This window comes from Diadema antillarum, unplaced genomic scaffold (genome assembly GCF_040938485.1).
Source record: "Diadema antillarum isolate AM-2024a unplaced genomic scaffold, OU_Dant_1.0 seq00000356_RagTag, whole genome shotgun sequence".
In the NCBI taxonomy this organism is placed as follows: Eukaryota; Metazoa; Echinodermata; class Echinoidea; order Diadematoida; family Diadematidae; genus Diadema; species Diadema antillarum.
In genome coordinates this window covers 895,566-918,806 of record NW_027271362.1, presented here as the reverse complement: position 1 = coordinate 918,806, position 23,241 = coordinate 895,566, and the positions used below count along the sequence as shown (strand labels likewise).

General features: G+C 43.8%; 1 protein-coding gene across 1 annotated transcript in view; it reads left to right on the top strand.

The window, feature by feature from the left end:
• Positions 1 to 23,241, top strand: part of LOC139731072 (uncharacterized) — a 61,788-nt gene extending 38,547 nt beyond the window's left edge. The window contains exons 26-31 of the mRNA XM_071641952.1: positions 111 to 7,994; positions 8,526 to 9,481; positions 10,289 to 10,386; positions 11,331 to 11,604; positions 12,029 to 13,705; positions 13,965 to 23,241. Coding sequence (XP_071498053.1) covers positions 111 to 7,994; positions 8,526 to 9,481; positions 10,289 to 10,386; positions 11,331 to 11,604; positions 12,029 to 13,705; positions 13,965 to 20,457 — 17,382 coding nt within the window. The 3' untranslated portion in view covers positions 20,458 to 23,241. The remainder of the gene's footprint in view (positions 1 to 110; positions 7,995 to 8,525; positions 9,482 to 10,288; positions 10,387 to 11,330; positions 11,605 to 12,028; positions 13,706 to 13,964) is intronic.

The window sequence follows — 23,241 nt, the reverse complement described above, 5'->3', positions numbered from 1 at the left end:
TGTCATAGGTCAATTCCTTTACGTGGCCACGATATATCCCCTGTCTTGCACATCACACTACCAAATTGGCTGTGTTTCATTACAATATGAAATATCTGTCAATCTTGCAGGAAGAGAAGCAACAAGCAGCCAGCGACAACCAGTGCCTCTGCAAACAGGGTTACTGGGGTCCAGCCTGCGAGTTTGAGTGCATCGGCGGAGCGAGCAACCCTTGCTATGGCAACGGCGCATGCAATTCTTCAACAGGAGCGTGTGATTGTAGCAGCGCAGTGAGTCCAGACTCGGCCAACTGCACCACCTGTGCCGCAGGTATGTTTGGTGTGGACTGCTCCATTGGCTACTCTGTGGGACCTGCAGATCTTCTCCTGCACTTTGCAGCAGCGTACGGGCCTGGACACTTTACTACTTTTGATGGAGCACTTTACACCTATCGAGGAGAAGGGATACACACCTTGATCAGAGGGTCTGTTAGCCTGCAGGTGCAGCTGGTGACCTGCCAGGCCAGGATGTATGCAACATGCATCAATGCAGTGGCATTTGCTCCCCAGGGAGGACGATCTGTTGTCATCCACGCTGGCTACACAGATGATGAAGTTGAATTCCCAATGTGGCTCGATGGAGTAGTCGCCAACATCAATAACTCCCCTCATCTTGGTGGCAGTTTCTTCATTGAACAAGAATCTTACAACCACTTCTCGATATTCAAAACTGATCATGTGCACATTGATATTCATCTAAGGGGCAGAAGCCTGGATGTGTATGTAAGGGTTGTCAGCTTGGTTTGCAGTGCAACCGAGGGACTGCTGAGCAGTTGTGATGGAGATCCATTCAATGACTTCAGCCTTTCAAGTGGAGAAACACTGGTTCAGGACAGGAACAATATTTTATCTTTGGATCAGAGCAACATTCACACAATATTTGGACCCTCTTGGAAAGAAACAGGAACATCTTTGCTGGAGCCCATCTACGGTGCTGGAGATTACAACGAGGTTAAGCTGTCGGGCAATTCTGATTCTGGCTATGCTTTGTATTTTCAAGACTCGGCCATCAAAACAACTACCCAGGTACTTACTTTCACAGGCCCGGATGTCACTCTGGAGTTAGATCTGAAGCCAGCAAGGGCATCCTCTGAATGCGTGGCAGTCCTTTCCTATGTACTGCAGGACACCTCAACACTGCTTCTCTGCAACAACTATCTCGCTGTATCCATCGGCTCTGACTTGATATGGACATCTCAAATCGAGCTTCTGGTTGACACTTGGTATCGTGTTGCTCTTGTCTGGCAGAAGTCCATAACCACGCTTCGTATGTATGCCTTCCAGTCTACTACATTGTGGTCAACAGAGATATTTGTCTTCAGTGATGCCGACTCTGAATTCTTTGATCCTGGTGGAACCTTAGTCTTAGGCCAGTGGCATCTGCCTCCAAATTACAATGGACCGTACCTCTACCAAGGTTTCCATGGATGGCTTGACGAAGTCAGGATTTGGAATACCTTTTACTTTTCTGAGGATTTGCTTGCACGTGTCAATGTTGCAGCGGATGTGCCCGATCACGCACTTTGTAATTACTGGACATTTAATGAAGGGCAGGGATCTGTCATCTATGATATCAAGTCTGCCATTTCCATGCAGATGTTGCCCGATGCATGGAATCCTCCAATATGGAAGTTTTCATCTGCCCACATTGAACGATTTGAAGTTCTCACTGTCAATGCTGTGTATGGTACTTTCTGGTCAGGCTCTCTGTCACAGCCAGAGGCAAGAGACTTTTGCCACAACCTTATTACTTCATCATCATATGACGTCTGCAACAATATGGAGACATCCAGCTATTACCTCTCGCAGTGCATAGCGGATGCTGCACTTTACGATACAATTGCATTTACAATGGAAGTGGCATTGGTGTATGCAGCTCAGTGTGAGAACATTAACAGAGTAACTGCATCACCAGCCCAGTCACACTGTAATGACTTCCCGGGCAGACGCTTCCAAGGCTGGACTGGCCCACAATGCAATGTCCCATGCCACTCTGGAGAAGGAGCTAGTTCATGTGTGTGCTATGCAGGATACTGGGGTTCAGCATGTGAGAACTTCTGCGACGGTGGCGGTGGATCATTTGCCTGCGGTGGTGTCGGCGTTTGCAACAAAGACACAGGAGACTGTTCCTGTCCTGTGTCACACGACTCACACCTGAACTGTTCGTCATGCGGCGTTGGCTTTTATGGGCAAGACTGTTCTCTAGCCATTGTTGAGACTGTGAACATTACATGTCCTGTCTGTTCCCTGTATGGCTATGGACACATCGTCACATATGATGGGCTAGCCTTCACCCTCAACATTGCAGGAGAATACCACTTCACCAAAGTAGAGGACATTGATGTATTCATTCGGCTAACTCCATGTCCAGGACATCCAACCTGCCTGACATCTGTGTGGCTTATGCTAGAGGATGCCAATCTGACCATACAGATACCAACATCTGAGAAGGAAGAACTGATGGTCATTCTAAATGGAGAGAGGATTTATCCGACAGACATAGTTTTGCCATCGCGACACAATGTCAGTGTATCATTTGACAGCTTTACAATCTACAATAACATCTCTACCATCCTCATCACATATCACCTAAAGTATTTTGACATCCAAGTGACAACTGGTGAAAAATTGTGCCAAAATTTGACGGGACGTATCATCAGTGGCAATTGTGACAGAGATCCATCAAATGACATAGCAACCAACAGCTCAAACAAGGTCCATGCTAGCAATGTTACATATGACTTAATCAATGGTCCCTGGGCAGAGTATATGGCACTGCCAAGAACAATGCAGACACAGTTTGTTTACAGACTGACCAACCATATTGATGCTAAAGAAATTACCCCTGCTGGATATGGTCTGTACTTTAACAGCTCTAGCTGCATCAGTGAACCAATCTCAAATTCTACATTTGACCCAAACACAGATTTGACCATTGAATTCCTGGTTTTGACCCTCAACAGTGAGCCCGGGTGTATCTTCGCTTATGCTGATGGAGAAACATACCTCACTGTCTCAGTGAGTCAAACTCTACTCCTCCACTTTTCTCCTGGTGTTGAGTTTGACACAGAGATCTCACCTGAGGCAGATAACTGGGGCTTTATATCACTGATCTACCACAGAGATCTTGGAGGCTGCACTTTGGCATATGTGAGCAGTGAAAAGAACATAACTGGGGTGTCCATCAACATTGGAACTGGATTCTTTATGCCCGGAGGAACCGTTCTATTTGGTACCTGGCCCACCACTCCAATCTTTGCAGTTCCTTTTGATTCTAGATTTGAAGGATACATTGATGAAGTCAGAATATGGAGGAAAGCATTCGATCTGAACACTGTCTGGTATAACATCGATCTGAACCTCCAGGGGAGTAACGAAGATATTGTTGCCTTGTGGAAGTTCTCAGAAGGTGCTGGGTTGACTGCTGCAACTGATTCTATCCATGGATCCCAGCTGGTATTTTCAAGTACTGCTGCCCCCATGTATGCAATATGCGGGGCTCCTGTTGAAAAGCTAGACACATATTTTGACTTTCCATCACAGATTTACCACAAGTTTTCAAGTGCAGACTCTTATGAGGAAGCATATGGCCACTGTAAGAGGATTGTCTTCTATGAAGGTATTATTGAAGCTTGTAGCTCTTTAGGTCCATCCATTGGGCAGTTCTTCCTACAGAACTGTGTTTACAACTCATCAGTTCAGGGCAGTGATATTACAGCCTACATTACTGCAAGGATGTACTCTTCATACTGTATGGCGACTCTTGCACTTCCCATGTTACCGAGCGCAGCACTCTGCAAAAACGTTAGTACAAACCCCGAAGCCTTCTTTGCTCTTGGCTGTACAGTTGGATCATGCAACTTTGGAACTCGTAACTTGGTAAGCGGTCAATGCGATTGCCTAGAGGGTTACTGGGGCACGGAATGTGATGGTGTCTGTCCCGGTGGACATGAGAACCCGTGTAACAGGCAAGGTTTCTGTGACAGAGACACCGGCGAATGCCAATGTCTCCTGACCTGGTCACAGACAAGTAACTGCACGGAATGCGCTGGGTCGTGGACTGGAGACAATTGCTCCATTGCCCTCCCGGATCCAAGTGAAACAATCGCAAACAAAACATGTTCCGTCTTTGGCCAAGGTCACTTTGTCACGTTTGACGGTGCTCAGTATGACTTCAAGGAGTATGGAGAATATCTGTTCTACCAATATCTGAACGTTAATCTGGAGGTGCAATTGAGGATCATCCCCTGCTATCAACAAACGTCATGTGTAGTGGGTGTGGCTGTGTCATATCAGGGCGATGCACTCATCATTCGCGCTGGCTACACATCGGAAAGTAATGCCATCTTCTGGTTCAATGCCAAAGAGACACAGTTGACTCATCTGCAGCAAACATTTGGCAACATTATTGTACAACAGCCAGCTTCTGGGGAATACCACATCAAAGCCCTTGATGAGAGCTGGGATATCCATGTGCGCACAATTGATCGCTATCTCAATGCAATCTTTTCCCTAGTAGTTGCTGATGAGTGCGCCACGTCAACAGGCTTGTGTGGGTCATGCGACAATGCTGACATGAATGACTTCTACTCTGTTGAAGACAGTAGAAGGAGGTGGTGGATATCTGACAATTCGCTGTTCAACCCAATCTATGAGTCCACAGTTTACAATGAGAGACGTGACTTGACAGGAGCAGGATATGGCATTTTATTTAACGATTCATTCCTGCAGTCACAAAGATTGAATCTAGAGCTTAGCGCGGAAATCACCCTAGAGTTCTTCTTTACAAGTATTGATAATAATGGTGTTCTCCTCTCATGTGGTTCGCAGATAACTTTCTCTTTATTCCTTAATGGCACTCTTCGAGTAGCCGTAGGTCTAGAACTGATCGACACAGGACTCGTCCCATATGCAGGGTGGAATCGTTTGGTTTTTGTGCTGCAGCCTTCTCTCCTACGGAGAGTCAATGCTTTCGTCATCAATGTATACCTCTTTGATGCAAATGGTTTATACCATACGTGGGAAGGAAGTGTTTTTGGCAATCCTTTCACTTCAGACATGTACTTGGTGCTTGGCCGTTGGCTGCCCGGTGAGGACACATTTCTTCCATCTCCAGTGTCCCTCCCTTTTGTTGGTGTCATCGATGAACTCTGCATCTGGGACAAAGCCCTGTCTCTCCATGAAGTACTGACACGTATCAGTGCTGGCATTGAACCTGGTCGCAGTCATCTGCTTGCTTTGTGGAAATTTGACGAAGGTCAAGGTTCCGAGGCCGTGGACTTGATTCATCATCGAATACTTGATATGAGCTTTCACACATGGATGAGGACACATTCCCAGTGGCAATTCTCATCTGCTCCAATCATTTTACATCCTCCTGTGTACACACTGGCAAACCCTGCCTTGTGGTCAGAATCTTGTGTGCATTTGTTCAACAAAATGTCCTACCAATCTCTATATCTGCGTGTTGATGTGTTCTTGGTTGCATGTGCAAGAGATTATGCGATGTCAATCTCTAACTTCTCGCAACTTGCAGTGATACTAGGGTTCTCAGATTTGTATCTTCTGCACACAACTCAGAAAGCCTGGCCAGCCCAGAGTCTGTGTAATTCTTTCGCAGATATCAACTTTCCACTGTGGCATGGACCAACTTGCAATGTGATGTGCTACTTTTCCAAAGCAGCATCTAACGATGTATCAGTGTGCACATGCTTACCTGGTACTTGGGGTGATGATTGCTCTAAGGAGTGTGACGGAGGCATATCAACTGCTTGTAATAACCATGGAGTCTGCTCTGTAAGCACAGGATTGTGTCAATGTGAGCCAAACTGGATTGGTAAAGACTGTAGCCAGTGTGCACCAGGATGGTTTGGAACTGATTGTTCCATATCCTCAACTTCCACTCCTGGTGTTGACACATCTCGATGTTCCTTCTTTGTCAATGGATATATCACAACCTTTGATAGCTCTTCTCTCCAATTGCCAGTAACTGATGACTTCAATTTTTACACAACGACAGAGCTGGCAATTCATATCAGACAGATTCCTTGCAGTGGATTGTCTTCTTGTGTGACAGCCATTGGCTTTGACTTCGGTTCAACACAAATGCTGATTGGTGCATCAACATCCCAAGAGTCAGATCCAGTCATTCTTGTTGATAACAGCACTCTCTCCCTTGAAGCACAGCTACATGTAGGGTCTACAGACTACTCTCTGGTGAGAGTGGCCATAGGGGAATACAAACTACATGGTCCCCAGGACTTCTTGCTCAACATCTTCAGTCCTGGAGCATATTTCAACATTGAGCTAGTCCAAACTGGATGCACATATTCTGCGGGCCTGTGCGGGCCGTGTAAAACACACCAGACTTCCTGTAACGATTCATCACCAATATGCGCCATCAATGCCATGGGACTAAAGAATTATGCATCCTTGTATCCACTGAGCCATGAACTGTCACTGCAGTACTTTGCCAGTTACCATTTGCAACACTCACATAGTGTCATTCAGAGAATGCTCAGGGCTCACCCTGTTCTCCCACTCTTCCCCTCATCTTCTGGTTACAGCCTACGCTTTCGGGGGACAGGTATCTTTAGCGATCCATTACCAGACACTTTCCCAATAAATACTGCTGTTACAATTCAATTTTACACCCGAATAACAGACACACCAGGTGGAACTCTTTTCTCTGTGTCTGGCAGAACGACCCTGGCATTGGTTATTGGAGATGATGGCACATTTATGATATTTGAGGGAACCACGTTTCTAACAACAACCATTCCTGTACCAGTTGGTGACTGGCTGTTCATTACTCTTTCTGTACCAAACCTAGCAGGTAGACTTCTTTTCTATTGCATTGATTCCTTAGGGATTGTTGCACAAGCATCATTTTATGTCACTTTCAGTGAATCGCACTTTGTTCCTGGAGCATCAATAAGTATTGGGTCATGGGTGTTGCCAACATCTGGGATTGTCCCCTTACAAGTGGGATCATTCAATGGCGAGGTGGACAGTTTCAGCATGCTTGTAGGTCTTACTATGACCTATAATGAAGTGCTACTTTCCTGGATGAATTCAGGATTTCATACAGATGTATCTGTGTCATGTTTGTTGACCTTCAACAGTGGAAAAGGAGGGGTCGTTGGGGGTGGCACATTGGGAATTGCCTGGCATCTTCCTCACACTTCACCAAACAGTCCGTACTGGACGGCATCAACTCTTGCCATAACGGGGAATCAACTTCCAACCAGTTTTTCCCTCATTGTAAAGTTTCCTAGTGGAGAGTTTGAAAGTGACACAGTGGCCACCTGCACACGTCTTCTGTACTCGGGTCCGGTCAATGACCAATGCGGCAGCCTGACTCAATCAGCTCGCTTCCACTACCAGTCTTGTCTTCAAATCTGTGCTTCGTCTGAAATGCTTCACCTCTCAGTGGACAGTGTCCTGGATTTCTCAGGTCAGTGTCAGGAAGATCTAGATCTATTATCATCCCCAGCTCAATTTCTTTGCAAGGAGTTCACAGAAGAACTTGCTTGGCCCTTCGCTGGAGACCAGTGCGACGTACCTTGTATCTACGGCTCCTACACAGACCAATGTCATTGTCTCTCCGGCTACTATGGAAGCCATTGCAGCCAAACTTGTCCAGGTGGACCAAACAATCCTTGCTATGGGCATGGTCTTTGCCATACAGAGACTGGAAAATGTCTATGTGAATGGGGTTGGAAGAGCGAGACTAACTGTTCTACCTGTGCTGATGGTGTGACAGGGAGGGACTGCTCCATTGTCGATGTCGGTGCTCCAAATGGCACCATGGACACCGTGACCATCATGCCTGGAACTGTGACAAGCCACAGAGGGCTCATGTTCCCCTTTAACCAGTCTGGAACATACCAAATTGCACAAACTACACACACAAACGAACAAACTACTGGCTCTCACTTAGCCGTATCTTACCAAGTAAGTTGAAATTTCATGATTTTCTGGTTTTCTTTGAGTGATAACTAATGAGGCTAATGTAATAAGGTAGAGGAAAAGGTTGTAAAACATGCATTCTTGAGGAGTCTGACATTTATTCAGCGATGATTTGTCATTTCTGCACATATTGATTGTATTGGGTTCAAAGTTTTTGTATCATTGGCTTCAACTTAAATTCCATGAGGATAATCACAAATATACTCAACTAGTTTTTTTTTTTACTTTAGATTATTAAGTCTTTCAAATCCTGAGCTCCTGTTTAGAATGCTTCAGAAGTATCTTTAAAATAAAAGCATTGATCAACATAGACGATGTATATCTGTACGTCCTCCACTAATTACCTTAGTTGAGTGCAAACAAGAGCATTGTAAAAAGTAAGAGTAAGAGTTTTGCTGTTTTTATCTGTTTATACCTGAATAATTAAATTTCTTTCTTTTTCAGAGATTTGCATTGATAAACCAGGAAATGTAACTGAAATGAAACTGACATGAATTTTCATCCTCTTTCTCCAAGGTGCGACAGGTATATTTGGGTCAATCCCCAGCAATCAGCACTGTCTCATTTCAACAAAATGAGAAAGAGGTCACCTTCTACCATGACATGCGAACGCAGGAAGTAAAGGTAGTCTTGGATGGCCATGAAGTCCATTTTGATGAAACCCTACAAGAGGTAGATGACTTCGGATATACCCTTGACATTACACAAGAAAGTCCGGGCCACTATGTTGTTGCGAGTTCAAGTGGCCTCGGGTTGACGACAGAGTTAAGCGAGGGCTCTCTTGGGACAACACTGACGGTGGCCGAAGAGGCATGTTGCCTTGGCGGAACCTGGACTGGATTGGCAGGACCCTGCACATGCCAGGGTGCAGTTCTGAACTCCACCTACGAAATCACACCATCTGATTCTGATGCAGATATTGCAGAGAAGATTAAGAATTTCACTGTCACCCTTCCAGAGGCCTTCATCACCAATAATGACTCGGTAGAGTATGTTGTACCTGGAGGGTATGCAGGCTTTTCCATCCTACTGAACAACTCCTTGGCTTACTCTAACCAGGTAGTATTTGTAAATGCCAAGATCACCATATCGCTGCAGGTGAGGTTTTGCGGACTTAGCTGTGGTGGTGTGATACTGTCCTATGCCAGCACCTCTACACTGGTCCTGTCAGTAAGGAACAGTATTACCGTCTACGTCAATGATCTAGCCTATCCAACAGATCTGGTGATTGCCGCCGCAACCTGGACCCAGCTCAGTCTGGTGTATGATCGGGCTGCAGGCATCCTGCAGGTGTTTTTGCACGACAGCAGTGGTCATGCTGCTAGGAGGAGATTAGAACTAGTAGACAGTGACATCATGGAATCGCATGGGACTTTGGCTATTGGCCACTGGCTGCCAGGAGGCAATGGAGCGCCCTACAGCACGCTTGGACACTTTGTTGGAGAGGTTGATGAGCTCACCTTGTGGAGCAGGTGAGGGCTCTTTCCAGTAAATTGTCACATAGAGTAGCAACAGCTCCTTTCATTGTGATTCTGATATCATTTATAAGCTAGAAAAAAATGTTTGTTGTCACTGTTTTTGCTTATTTTCAATAATCATATGTATGTCGCCTGTAAAATGGCCAATCATAAATTGTACTTCGGTGACGAGAACAAGGGATACCCTTTATGATTACTTGTCCAGTTGTTGCTGTGACCACCTAGTCAGATATGATTATATGATAATCAAAAAGAAGACCATTTTTCCCAATGAAAGCCCTGTGCTACACATATGTCCAGTCTCTATGATGAAGTTTTAAACAGTAGCACTTCCATTATTGCGCCAGTTCCTCTGACAAATCTCTTGAAGAAAGTATCATGACAATAGCCTTGCCAAATTTCCTGCCATCATTTGTTAAAATCTCAGTCCTTGGATTTTGAAAGACATCTTGCAGTACATCCAGCTTCAAGCCACCATGCCCAGCCCTTTTTCATTTACCTTTGCCCTCGCCATATATTGCTTGGCTATCAATGCGTCAGGGGGTTTTAGCTGGTCTACAGTTGTACCTACTAGTTGTGATGTGGCAGGATTGTGCAAACCCATTTTGTTAAATTGTCTTGAGACTAGCAAACTCTTTGTCGAATAAGTGGCAGGAAGATATGTAATTTTGTGTGATGGGTGCATGAAATAGAGGCTAATGAGTAAACTGTCTTAATGTAGCAACTTGTATTCTTTCTATGGCATATACAATTTTGTACATGTACAAGATGATCAAGGGTGAATATCTTAATTTCATTTAGACTGCTGGATGACACAGAACTGCAGGATCTTCAGAGAGCCAGTCCATATTCCTGCACTCCCAATCTTGAAGCTCAATGGCGCTTTGATAATGTACAAGGTATTACTGTATAAATGTATCCTAATTTTTTAAAATCTTTTCTTTGTTCTATGGAATGTATAAATTACATGTAAATGATGTTCGGTGCAATGAAAATCTATATCTTCTCACTTTGGAACTCTAGAAATGTGTCTAGAGATAACAATATGGCTATTGCTGTGAAGAGTTAGAGAACTCCATGTTGTGACCACACATCCACCCATCCCCCCCCCCCCCCCATCTTATTTCTCTGGCTTTCCTGATGATTGTAAAGGAGTTTGATTTTACCTAAGATACCATGTCATTCTAATGCAAACTGCATTTATTGATTAAAAATTTAATAGATGAGAAACAATGAAAGATTGATTGACTAATTGATAATCTATGTTGTGAAGTATTCACATTTTGTTGTGTTTTGCTTCAATGACCTTGAAAAATGTAATCCTAGAGAATGCTTCTTTCTATCATTTTTCACCAGTCTCTAGCTAAACTTAGTGGCTCATCTTGCTTCTTGCATCACCATTTATGAGACTTTCTCTTCTGCTAGTAAACTCTAATGATCTATTAACTGTTAATGTAGAAAAGTGGCACATGATTGATATAATTGTGCACACTACATTACATCATTTTCCAATATTCCCTTCTAATACCTGGCAGATCGCAAATCTTCTTCTCTTTTTCTTTTTTAACAGGAAAGGGTATACATACAGTTGTAAGCAATCATAGTGTCTCAGTTATGCAAAGCTACAAAATCACACACTTTTTTCTAATGTAACTATCTGTATTGCAGATTTATACACTGTCATACATGTAGTAGCTTACATGACAGTTATAAGCCATTGGTGTCCCTATGATAGAAAAGTATTTGGATATTATGGAATGCCTATAATTGGCTCTCCATAATGACCGTTTTGAAGCAGACTGTATTTTTCAGTAAATGCTTAATGTATTCTCTGTGCCGACAGATGGAGTCGTCACCGACCTGGTATCTGGTTTGGCCCTGCACCTGGATTCTCCTGGATTCTCTCCAGCCACCCTGCAACCCTCTACACTGGATTTGGGCCCTCCTGGTTCCGGTATTCTACCCTCCGACACTCCTACTCTTGATTTCCAGCAAGCTGTGGTGGGTGATGATGATGATGGAATGGCATTTGTAGATGCTTGTGGAGAAGAGAGTGAAGTGCCATCATGGATTGTGACTTTCTGCACAGATGTCATTCTTTCTGGTCCAATAGCAGAGTGAGTATTATGCATTGTACTTCTCCATGGGGAAAACAAATTACAAATTATGAACAAGGGGAAACATTAACATATGTTTGATGTGTTGTGTACATAATGGTATCATAATTATATTAAAAGAAACATGAATAGTCCATGAATTCGCACAACGGCGTAGATAGAAAGATCATTTCGGGTCCATTCATTCGGATGTGGGTTTTATATCAGTTCAATGTAAATGTTATGATTTGCTGGAAATTATAGATTTAAAAGCAAATGTAGACTGAAATTGCCAAGGTAGTTTTGTTTGTATACGTAGATTAATAAAGTGGAGTGTTTGAATGTCCAAAGGGAAACAGTAAACAGCTGAGATTTTGAAGCATAATAGAGTTTGAGAGTTTTAGAGGAGTGTGATTTCTTATTCTTTTGTTGTTGTTCCATGCAGGGTTTGCCACCTAGGACAAGGAGTTTCTAGGGAGGTTTACAGTGATTGTGTCTCAGTCTCTGTGGAAGCAAACAGCACGGATGCTGCTCTTTCTGTGGTTGTCCAGCACGCAGACTTCTGTCAGAGCTCCCTCTCCCTTACTCACTGGCCTGCAAGAACACTCTGCAACAAGTTTGGGGAAGCCCCTTTCCCACTCTGGATCGGTGACAATTGTGACATCAAGTGCATCTATGGCAAGAAGGCACCGCATAACCGTAACATCTGTGTCTGTGACAGGGGCTACTGGAATAGATCTTGCGATGTTGTGTGTCCTGGTGGCTCTGATAACCCCTGCAATGGAGTGGGAGAATGTGACATCTCGACAGGGGCGTGCCATTGTCCTGTGAATTGGCAAGGTGCACCGGACTGTTCGTCCTGTTCTGCTGGTTGGACTGGACCAAGCTGTTCCTTTGCTCTGGTTAACATCAGAGTCAACGTTAGGATCAGGATATCTGTGGTAGGGTTGTCCTACATCTCGACCTTCACTGGTGTTACATTCCGCTTCAATGGCGTGGGAGAGTACCACCTCCTGTCTATTGCTCAGAACAGATTTATTCTGCAAGCCAAATTTGTTCTCTGTTTTTCTGGTCTTTCCTGCATGCGGCAAGTTGGACTGGTATTTGGGGATAATACCCACGGCTTTGCAAGGCTTACAATAAGTGCTACTGGCTACAGTGGAGGTGGGATGACCTTCAGACTAAATAACAGGCAGTTCTACATCGACACCAGTGCAACATTTGCTAATGTTGGCTACACCTTCACAAGATTGTCCCTTACAGAGATCCGGTGCGATGGACCCAGTGGCTTATCATTCGTTGTGACGTCATCCCAGCATCATCTCACACTGCAGACCGAGTTTCCCAGTGAACTTTGCCCACTCTCAGAAGGACTCCTTGTGGGTGGATGCTGCACCTCACAATCTATTACCATTCCGATCCTGCCACATGTTTGTTTCAGAGACAACAGCACATCACAGCTAGAGCCATCTTCTGGCGATCCAGGCAACCAACGATTTTCTTCTGGTGATCCTGCGACCAGTCAAACTTGCAGAGAGGACTCCTCCACACCAATGACGTCTGACAGTCTTTCGGAGCTAACACAAGCATGGACCATTAATGACTGCGAGTCAGTCATAGATTATCTAAATGAACTGGAAAGATCCAAATTACGCTTGGAATTCAGTCTCCACTTCTCTGCATCAGTTATGTTCACACATGACCTTGTCCTCCTCACTCCAGTGGGAAATGATTTGACATTTTCCCTCACCGTGAAGATCCAGAGGGCCACAGGGGTGATCTTGTCGCTTTCTCACTCAACTACATTCTCACTGTACGTCCACCATGTCCTCCAGCTCTGCATTGGGGGAGAAGTGTACTCAACAACACTCAGGCCACAGCTAGAGGTATGGAGTCACATCGCAATCGTGTACACCTCGTATAATAACCATATTGACATATACCTCACGTCCACTCATCAAGAAACTGCCCGGGGAACAGTGAAACTGCGAAGTCATTTTGCTTTCTTCGAGCAAGCTGGATACCTTGCCCTGGGCTCATGGCTGCCAGGATGGAGTGATGGGGAGGTGACAGCTTTGGAAGGCTTCTCTGGGTTCTTTGGTGATCTCAGTACATGGAATAGGTGAGAATTTCATTTTTATTTCTTCATGTTTACTGGTAGTCAGCAAATTAGACATGAAATTGTCCTTTCATGTCATGTCAGTGCGGATGATATGCATTGCGACTAAAGAATAAAACATTATATTTGTAAGGCTGTCTTAAGCATTTTATAGTCATTCTGTTGTAAAATTATTTCATATAGAAACCCGAGAAATAACCCTGCAGGAAGATGAAGAAAAGACTAATTTGGAATCTTTTACTTTCTTTCTTCTTCGCTGCAGGGCATTTACTCCTGGAGAGATAGGAACCCTTTGGCAAGCATCACTTCGTGATGATGAAGACTACCTTACACATTACTGGCCATTGAATGAAGGAGAGGGAAATACTGCTGTTGATGCCCTTGCAGGCTTAGAGCTGACCATGGCTTCAGGGCCCTGGCCCCAGCCAGAGTGGGTGGCATCAGATGTGCCCCCAGCATATGGCGGAGTCGATTTGTCTGGAGGGCAGAACGGGCATCTCAATGAAAGTCTTCAACTGTGTCAGAGACTGTTCTGGTCAGATCCCTTGGCAGGTGCGTGTGACCAGCTGATGGTGTCCACCACACAGATGTACCTTGAATTGTGTTTAGATGTTGCTGATGGTGCTGGCGATCACGAGGCATACAGTGTGGCCTTCGCCTATGCTGATATTTGCCAGGTGGCCTTGAATCTTACAACATGGCCTGCCCAGCCACTTTGCTTGGAAGTGCCCTCCCTCAGGTCTGGGCGTCAATGCGAGGACAACTGTGTGAATGGCATCAAAAGCTCTGGAACCTGTGACTGCGTCAAGGGTTTCTATGGCAGCGCCTGTCAGTATGTTTGCCCAGGGGGGCTGGCGGCTGTATGCAGTGATCATGGGGTGTGCAGATCCTCTGGACACTGCCAATGTGAGCTAAACTGGAAAGGAAGAGCAGACTGTGGTACATGTGCAGAAGACTGGGTAGGAGAAGACTGCACAGTTGTGGAGCAATCCTTTAGATCTGTAACAATTCTCCACAGGGTCTACTTCACTGCAACAGTTACAGTTCATGCCCAATACATTGTGTTTGATGGACTTCTATTCTACTTTGGATCTGTTGGGGAATTCTACCTGGTCAGAACATCTACTTTCACCCTGCAGATACGCCATGTCCCCTGCTTTTCGCAAGGAACATGTATCAATGCAGTTGCGATGAATTTTCACAATGACCTGATCATTTTCCGTGCTCCTTACAGTACCGGTCAGATGCCTGTCTTGTGGCTAAATGGGAAACATGTTGACATCTACAGCATATCAGTTGAAATTAGTCATATTTGGAGCATGCGTCAGCTATCACCAGGAAGATACAGATTTCAATCTTCCCTAGATGAGAATGTGGTCATCGATGTTCAGATCATTGGACTTTTTATGCAGCTCAGGATTGACCTTCCCGATGAGATCTGTCAAATGTCTGAGGGTTTGCTTGGAAATTGTAATGGCGTAACTGACGATGATCTCCTCGAACTACCAACCAATACATCTCAAGAAGCTATCAACGATGTCCTGGCCAAGCACTGGCTTGTACCAGCTGAGGAGAGTCACTTCATCCTTACCTATGGTGTCTATGCAGAAGTGTCAGTGCCAACTGGAGCGGGCTACAGTTTGAGAATTGCAAATTCAGGTGCTCTCACTGATCCAGTAAATGGCACGTTTGGCAACGTGACGGCACAGTCAGCATTTACTCTGGAATTCATGGTTAAGGTTCAGGAGCACAAAGGAGTCATCCTGTCATTTTACCTGGACAAAACACTCACTCTTCTTCTGGATGGAACATTGAAGCTATCATTTGGGGACCAGACCTTTGATACAGACATATTCTTTCCTTTGAGCTCATGGTCCCATATATACCTTGTCGTGAGAGCCAGCGGGTTGCTTCAGCTTTACTGCTACTTTGACAACGGAACTACCAGTGCCTACAGAGTGTCAATTCATCCATTTTCAGATACTATGGGCACATACATACTCTCACTCGGTCAGCACATCATCCAGCCTGCACAAGACAACATCCTTGTTGTATCCTCATTCACTGGTGAGATAGATGAGCTCCGTTTGTGGTCTTCTGCAATTCATCCAGCTCTCCTTGATTCGGGAAAAACATTAAACATGATTGCAAACTATGATGGTGGATCACTGGTAGGGCTGTATAAATTTAATGACAATCACGGCACAGGCTTCAGGGACTCTATTCACGATCACAATATTTTCTCACCCAGCTATCCGTGGCCACATCCCGAGATGGTTCCATCAGACGCACCTATTGCCTTTACAGTGCCAGATCCTTTCATGTCAGCCTTTACCAACCAGAGCCTTGAATCTTTGGCTATGGTTATTTGTAGTTATTTTGATGACAGTATGAATAACACTATACAGACGCTCTGTCCAAACACAACATCTGCATACACAGACTTCTTCTATTTGTCATGTATTCAGGCAATTGCCGCATCTGGGAACACAGATGCTGGTTTTGCTTTGATAGTAGCCTCTTTAGAGCACTGCCTAACACTAGCTGGAGAACCCTTTGAAATCAGTCAAATATGTGAACTACTACCCAATGTGCCATTACCAAAGTGGCTGTCAGAGGATTGCACGCCGTCGTGTGTATTTGGGAGCAATGACGACACTGGAAACTGCATCTGTCAGGATGGATTCTGGGGAAGAACTTGTACGTATGAATGTCCAGGTGGATATGCAAGTCCATGCATGAACAATGGAAAGTGTCTGGAAAATGGAATGTGTGAGTGTCTGCCAAACTGGGCTGGTGCAGCTTGCAACCTGTGTAGAGAAGGCTGGTATGGACATGATTGTGCTCTTGGATTTGTCAAGCTTTTGGATTGGAGGAACAGTGCAAGTGTGAGTGCATACTTCACCATTCTGGGAAGGGTCACAACTTTCGATGGTGCATCCATCTTTCTGCGCCGTGGCTTCACCTACAACATCCTTACTCACACAACCCTGCACTGGAGAATTTTACTGAGACCTTCACACTGCGTCAGTGTTCATAGTTTTGATCTGTGCTACGATGCTGTCGTATTCCAATCAGGAGAAGACAGGGTTACCATTCGTGCAGACGAGCATAGCCTATTTGGACTGATTACCTGGCGAAATTATGAGCGAATTTATCTCGACCATGTCACAAGAATTTCTAGCACTTTGGTCATCACCAGACTGAATCTTTTGCAGTACCACATACACCTATCCCCAAGAGTGACAGTCATTTTGACCGTCCACCAATCAGAGATGGGTATACAGATCATTGCAGATACGAATTTGTGTGATGACTCATCCCTATCTGGTTTGCTTGCAGCGTGTGATACTGCGGAAGAACTCCCTACCTCCGAGTGTTCGAATGTGCCTTCTTCTATTACTACAGAAACCTATTATAACAGCAGTCAGCCCATCGGCAACACAACTACATCATGCGTGTTTAATGGCACACAGAGCGATGTTGATGATTACACATCAAGGTTCATTGCTCAAGATCTCTTCAACAGTGAATATGAAGCATCAGATCTGTTACTGCCGGTCAGAGGGGGCGGATATTACTTGTATTTTGAAGACAGTGTCATTGTATCAACACACCTTTGGCATTTCCCCACGCAACTATTCACATTGGAAGTGTATGTGCAACCTCTCAGCACTGAGGGAGTTATTCTATCGTATGGATCCGAAGGAAATGTGTTCGCTTTACTGCTGTCTAATTCAAGCCTCCAGATAAGCACCGGTGTAACATTCTATGAATTGGATCTCCATGTCAAACTGAACATCTGGCAGCAAATAACCGTGGTGTGGCAACAGAGCACGAGAACGGTGGAGGTATACCTTTTTGACCAATATGGCGTGGCAATTGCCAATGCTGTTAGGTTGGATCCATCAACCTTCCACCCAGGAGGTCACCTGGTGATTGGACAGTGGTACACTGTGATACCACTTGTGGCCCCAAACCTACCTGGAGGTGCTTTTGTAGGCGGTATCGATGAAGTCCGACTCTGGAAGAGGCATTCCAATCCATCAGTTGTAATTGCAAGCTGGAAATTTAATGGACCATCAGACACCCAAGGCTTGGTAAATCTCTGGAAAATGAATGCAGGCCATGGTTCGACTGTTTATGACACCACAAATGGTGACCATCTGAACCCAGTCGATGACCATAATCCAGTGTGGCACCTTGCGGATGATCCATACAGTGACAAAAACATTCCACCATTCTTCTTCCCTACATTCTCGGATGAACATCTGCAGGAACAAGCAGAGCACGTCTGCCACAACATCTTCCTGCGGGGACTACTGCATTCACGGTGCAAAACCCTTGGATCAGCACTGCTCCAGTTGTACTACACTCAGTGCTTATATGACATTGCTTTCCACTCGGACTTGGATGCTGCTATTCAATCAACTGTCGCATTTGGGGACATCTGCCTGACAGAATTGTCTCTTTATACCTGGCCAGCGCAGTACCTGTGCAATGCCTTCCCCAGTCGTGAGTTTCCATATTGGATAGGACCGCAGTGTGACATCCCATGCATCTTTGGTAAAAGGAGCAGCGAAAACAGCACAATCTGCATCTGTAATGAAGGATACTGGGGTGATGCGTGTGATGCAGTTTGTCCATCTGGCATACTCTCACCTTGTTCAAATCATGGAGAATGTCTTTTGGACACAGGGGAATGCCGATGCCACAGTCACTGGTTGGGGTCAGGGGTCGACAAACAAGACCAGTATGCCTGCGATGAATGTTCTAAAGGGTGGATTGGTACCGACTGCTCAGGATCATCACTGTTTCATAACCACACTGACACGCGAAAAAAAGCTGTGGCAATATTATCCGGCAATGCCCACTTTACGTCTTTTGATGGAATCAGTGTCGTTGTTGACATTCCTGGACTCTATAGCCTGTTGGTCACAGAACGTACTCGCATTAGCGCATTTGTGAAACCATGCAATGCACGGATTTCCTGCAGAGCGTTAACAGAAGTTCACATCTCCAGTGGCACACAGGAGATGTCTATCCAGGAGACCAACGGTAAACTGAAGGTGATGCTTCATGATCAAGGAACGTGGAGAGGAATTGACGTTGGACTGAGACAATCAAGTAAAAATGGCATTGGGTTCTTTTTCAGAGAAGAGACCTTCATCTCCATCACATTACTGGATGATATTGAGATAGAGCTATCAGCAAGTTCACATTTCATTTCTGCTGTGGTTTACCTCGGGAGTGGCGTGACACTGGGGTCAAAGTCAATGCTTGGGTCCTGGGACAATGACTGGATGAATGATGTCAACATTGGATTGCCTTCTCAACATAGTGAGGGACACTGGATCCCTGTAAACCAGACATACTTCAGGGATGTTGTGCTGAACCAAGCATACATAGACACCCACTTTGCCTCGCGCTTCCAACTATCCTCAACTGAGATCGATTTCCAGCACCCAATGGTCTCACCCTTTGCTAGTGGTGGCTACATGTTGCATTTTGTGGCAGGTGCAATCACATTCAGCAACTGTCCTTCAATCAGCCTGGACCAATTCAGTCTTGAAATGTGGATGAGGATTCTTGACAAGATTGCACTGCAGCAGACATTCATATCATGGACTGGGAAATCTCTTGCCATTAGCCTGATGGAGAGTAACTTGAGATTAATCATAGGTGGACTTACCATTGATACGTCATTGACTGTTCAAACGGGTGTCTGGTACCATGTTGCAGTGACCTGGAGAAATTATGATGGCAGGCTGGCTGTCTACCTGTACGAGTCAGAGCTCGACATGACAAGAACATACACAGTTTTCAATCTACTAGTTGCAGGAAGACTAAGGCTTTCCGATAACTTGTGGATTGGACGGAGTCCTGATGATCAAATGGGAACACCCCAAGTGTTCAGTGGAGACATTGATCATATTGTGATGAGGAATCAGTACCGAAGTCAAGAGGACATTAGAAGAGCGAGTATGAAGTACACTGAGAATCTCCAAAGTGATATTATCCTTTCCATACCAATGGAAGAAGGATGGGGTAATGAGACCATGTCTGTGTGGAAAAATGGATCCAGCACAAGAAAGATTCTGGGGTATCTTTCGGGAGATACCCTGCCAGAGTGGATGCCATCTTCTGCTCCAATCTCCACAGAACCAGACCACAGGCCTTCATTTGCATCATCTGACCTTCAAGTAGAGGCACTAAGACTTTGTCAGCTGCTGTTTTTCGATAGTCCTCTGTATAACAACTGCCGTTCCCTAGAGAGTACTCACCTTTTCTACTACGAAGCCTGCCTTAATGATATTGCTGCAACCAGTCGCCGTGATGCTGGAAATGCATCTGCTGATATGTTTGCTGTTCTGTGCAAGGAAACCCTGACCATCGACGACAGAGAACTGTGTGGATTCTACACCTTCTGTCGTTACGCTTCAAAAATAGTCTTTCCTTGGTATTACATTCTTGTTGCAGTCTTGGTTGTCATCATCATTATGGTGTGCATATGGAGGTATAGGGTCTGGCGTGAAGGAAAGTTGAAGGGGACGAGGGTCGCAGCAGATGAGAATGATGATTTACAGCTTGGCGCTGTGGATCATAGTCAAGAAAGTGGAAGATTTACTCCTGGACTGAGTCAGGTGACCAAAATCTGTGGACCAACACCCGACCCCGACCGACCAGAGTCTCGCACAGCCTGGAATGACTACCAATTTGATAATCGTACTCTGGAGATGGAAGATGAATTTTAGCATGCTTTCAAGCTTTAGGTATACTCACATATCTCTTGCAGCCTTCAAACTTTAGGAAACAAAATTGTATGTGCAGTATTGTTAACTTCATTTCTAATCCATTTCACAGACTCTCATTTTTACCCATATGAAACAAGATGAAAAAACAAAAGATGTCAAAATAGAAATTGCTTCTCTTCAGGAACAATGTGGGTTGTGCATACAAACGATGGTTTGTTAGGCAAGCCTGTCGCATTCAATCTATGCTAACACTGGCAGATTGAGTTAAAGAAATGGAGAAAATCGAGAAGGCCCATACTGTTTAATATGTATTTAAGATAAAGGAATGTGACGAGGATTGTTAGTTTCTCTTCAGCAAATTTATCATTACACTGGATTTTAAAATCTGTCATACCAAATGGTGCCTTGGCAGTGCCATCAGCTTGCATTTTTGTGTTCTTGGGGATGGACCACATTCAAACAGTTTTAGGATTACTACTGCAATTTCTAGATTTTCTGCAAGATTGCCAGTAAGTAGCAATGTTATGTCTTGTCTCAAATTTGTATTTGTTGAGCACATAATTATGTTTCACTTCCAAGCTTTCAAGTATGGATAGCACCTGTACATTTTTTCACAGATATTTCACTTAATATAATGGATGATGTTGTAGCATCATGGGTTTTAATCTCGTAGTACCTCATGACATGAATTTGTGATTTTCACATAACCATCATTCCCATAGCATTTTGTGAGCTGATGGTCCATTATTTGTTCATCTTTTTGAATTTTCCATCATACGTACATACGTAGATATGGTATGTACATTATTGGTTGGTTTCGTGATGGTTATCGGACACATACATTATACAGTCGCCTCACCTTACATTTTAGGTAGTTGTAGTATATTTGCTCAGGTACTCAAGGAATAAGCATTTGTTTCTTTGTAACTTGTTGATCACCTATTACAGATTTTGATAAAATGAATTGACAAATCTGTGTTAAAATCTCTGAATCACCTTCTTGGGGTTTGTTGATTTTATTAGTGATATATGAACATTGAAATTTTCATATTTTTGTTTTCATGTATCATAATCGTACACAGACATTCTTTGGGTATTATGCATATTTAAGACCTGAAAGTATCATTGTTATCGTTATCATTATTAGTCATCATAAGTTATTGCATAATTCCCTGTCTATTCATTACTAATAAAACAGTAATAATTCTGCTTGTATTTTGGGCAAGACGGGTCAATACTGTGTAATCTACACACAGGGATAATGCAAATTGTGGGCGATAAATTTTGGCATTAGTTTGGTGATTTACTGAAATAATGTGTCCATACAATGAAATTATATACGCCAGTGCTCATGAAATAATTTATATAATACCTGTGCATCCAGTGAGAATTGGTCTTATCGTAGCAGTGCTTGTAAATAATAATACATAGTAGTAGTAGTAGTACAATAGTACATATACATACACATGTAATAGTAGTTAGTAGTAAACTGTCCTTCGTAGTACACTTTATAGTACAGTAGTTTTAATAGTAAAGTAGTACTATCAGCTGTAGCATATACAGTCCTACTGTTAGAGAGCTCAAATAATTCGAAGTATAACAATTGGAAATTTTGTCAAAGGGTGTGTTTTCAATTTCTTCTGAGATTTGTAGCATATACTAGTACATGTAACAGTGAATATACATGATCTTGATATAAACCATGCTATAACTTCCTCAACATGTTCATACTGTATTAAGATTTTATTGACATTGTACAAGTTTTTCATTCCAAGCCATTGTAGCACATGTGGTGTTATCCAAGATCTTTGTTACTTTGCAATGTAGTTCAGATAAGTTCAGATACATTGTTTATTAGTACACTGTAACTTGTGAATTTGAAGTACAGAGAGAGAAAAAAAAAGTAGTTCATCAACGGTTTATTTATTCAGTACAAGAAAAAGAAAACTTAAGCCATCATGTTTTGGTGTGTGACATATCTACCCAGTACAGTGTATAAACCTTGCTATATATATACGTTTAAATCTCAGCTTTCATATTGACAGCTTGCAGCTCTGTTTTGATTCCTTTTTAAGATCTCAGACCTCATCTTCCTGTATTGCATTATTTGATGACATCTTTCACTTGTAATTTAGAAAAATTGCAGTTTATCCAAATCCTCAAGGAAGCAGATATACTGCAATTTCATTTCTTGTTGTGATCTCATTCCCCAAAGATCTCATTTCCTGTAGTGCAGAGCCTTATATTACAGAGTTTGGCCAACCCTGTTATGAGTTTTTCGATCTTCGGACGCCATTATGTGCCCACCAAAGAGGTTCTATAATATTATGTAATAGAGTAAGCGCTCACCATTCAGTGCGTACAAATGAAAACGGGGCCAACTGAACAGTGGCACGCAAGTAGGTATTATGTGTGGTACGGTACCTTCGCGAATGCTCGACTTCTTGACCTCTTTGCTAATGGTGGCGGGTCGTTCAACTGGCCCCGCTTCTATATGCGAGCGCGCACTCTATTACCGGTACATATAGAACCTCTTTGGTGGGCACAAAATGGCGCCTGTGTTTAAGTTGGCCAAACTCTGTAAAAGAAGGCTCTGCTGTAGTGTTCATTACCCCAACAGCTCCTGGGGAAATTTACAGCAAAAATCTATAATATTCTAGTCACTGAATTCACAACTCTGATTTTACTGCACATCCTATATTGGAGAAATGTTAGATGGACCTCCAGTCAACCTTGCATAAGTCGAATCTATTTGAACTGAAGACAAAGCTTCGACTAAGAGAA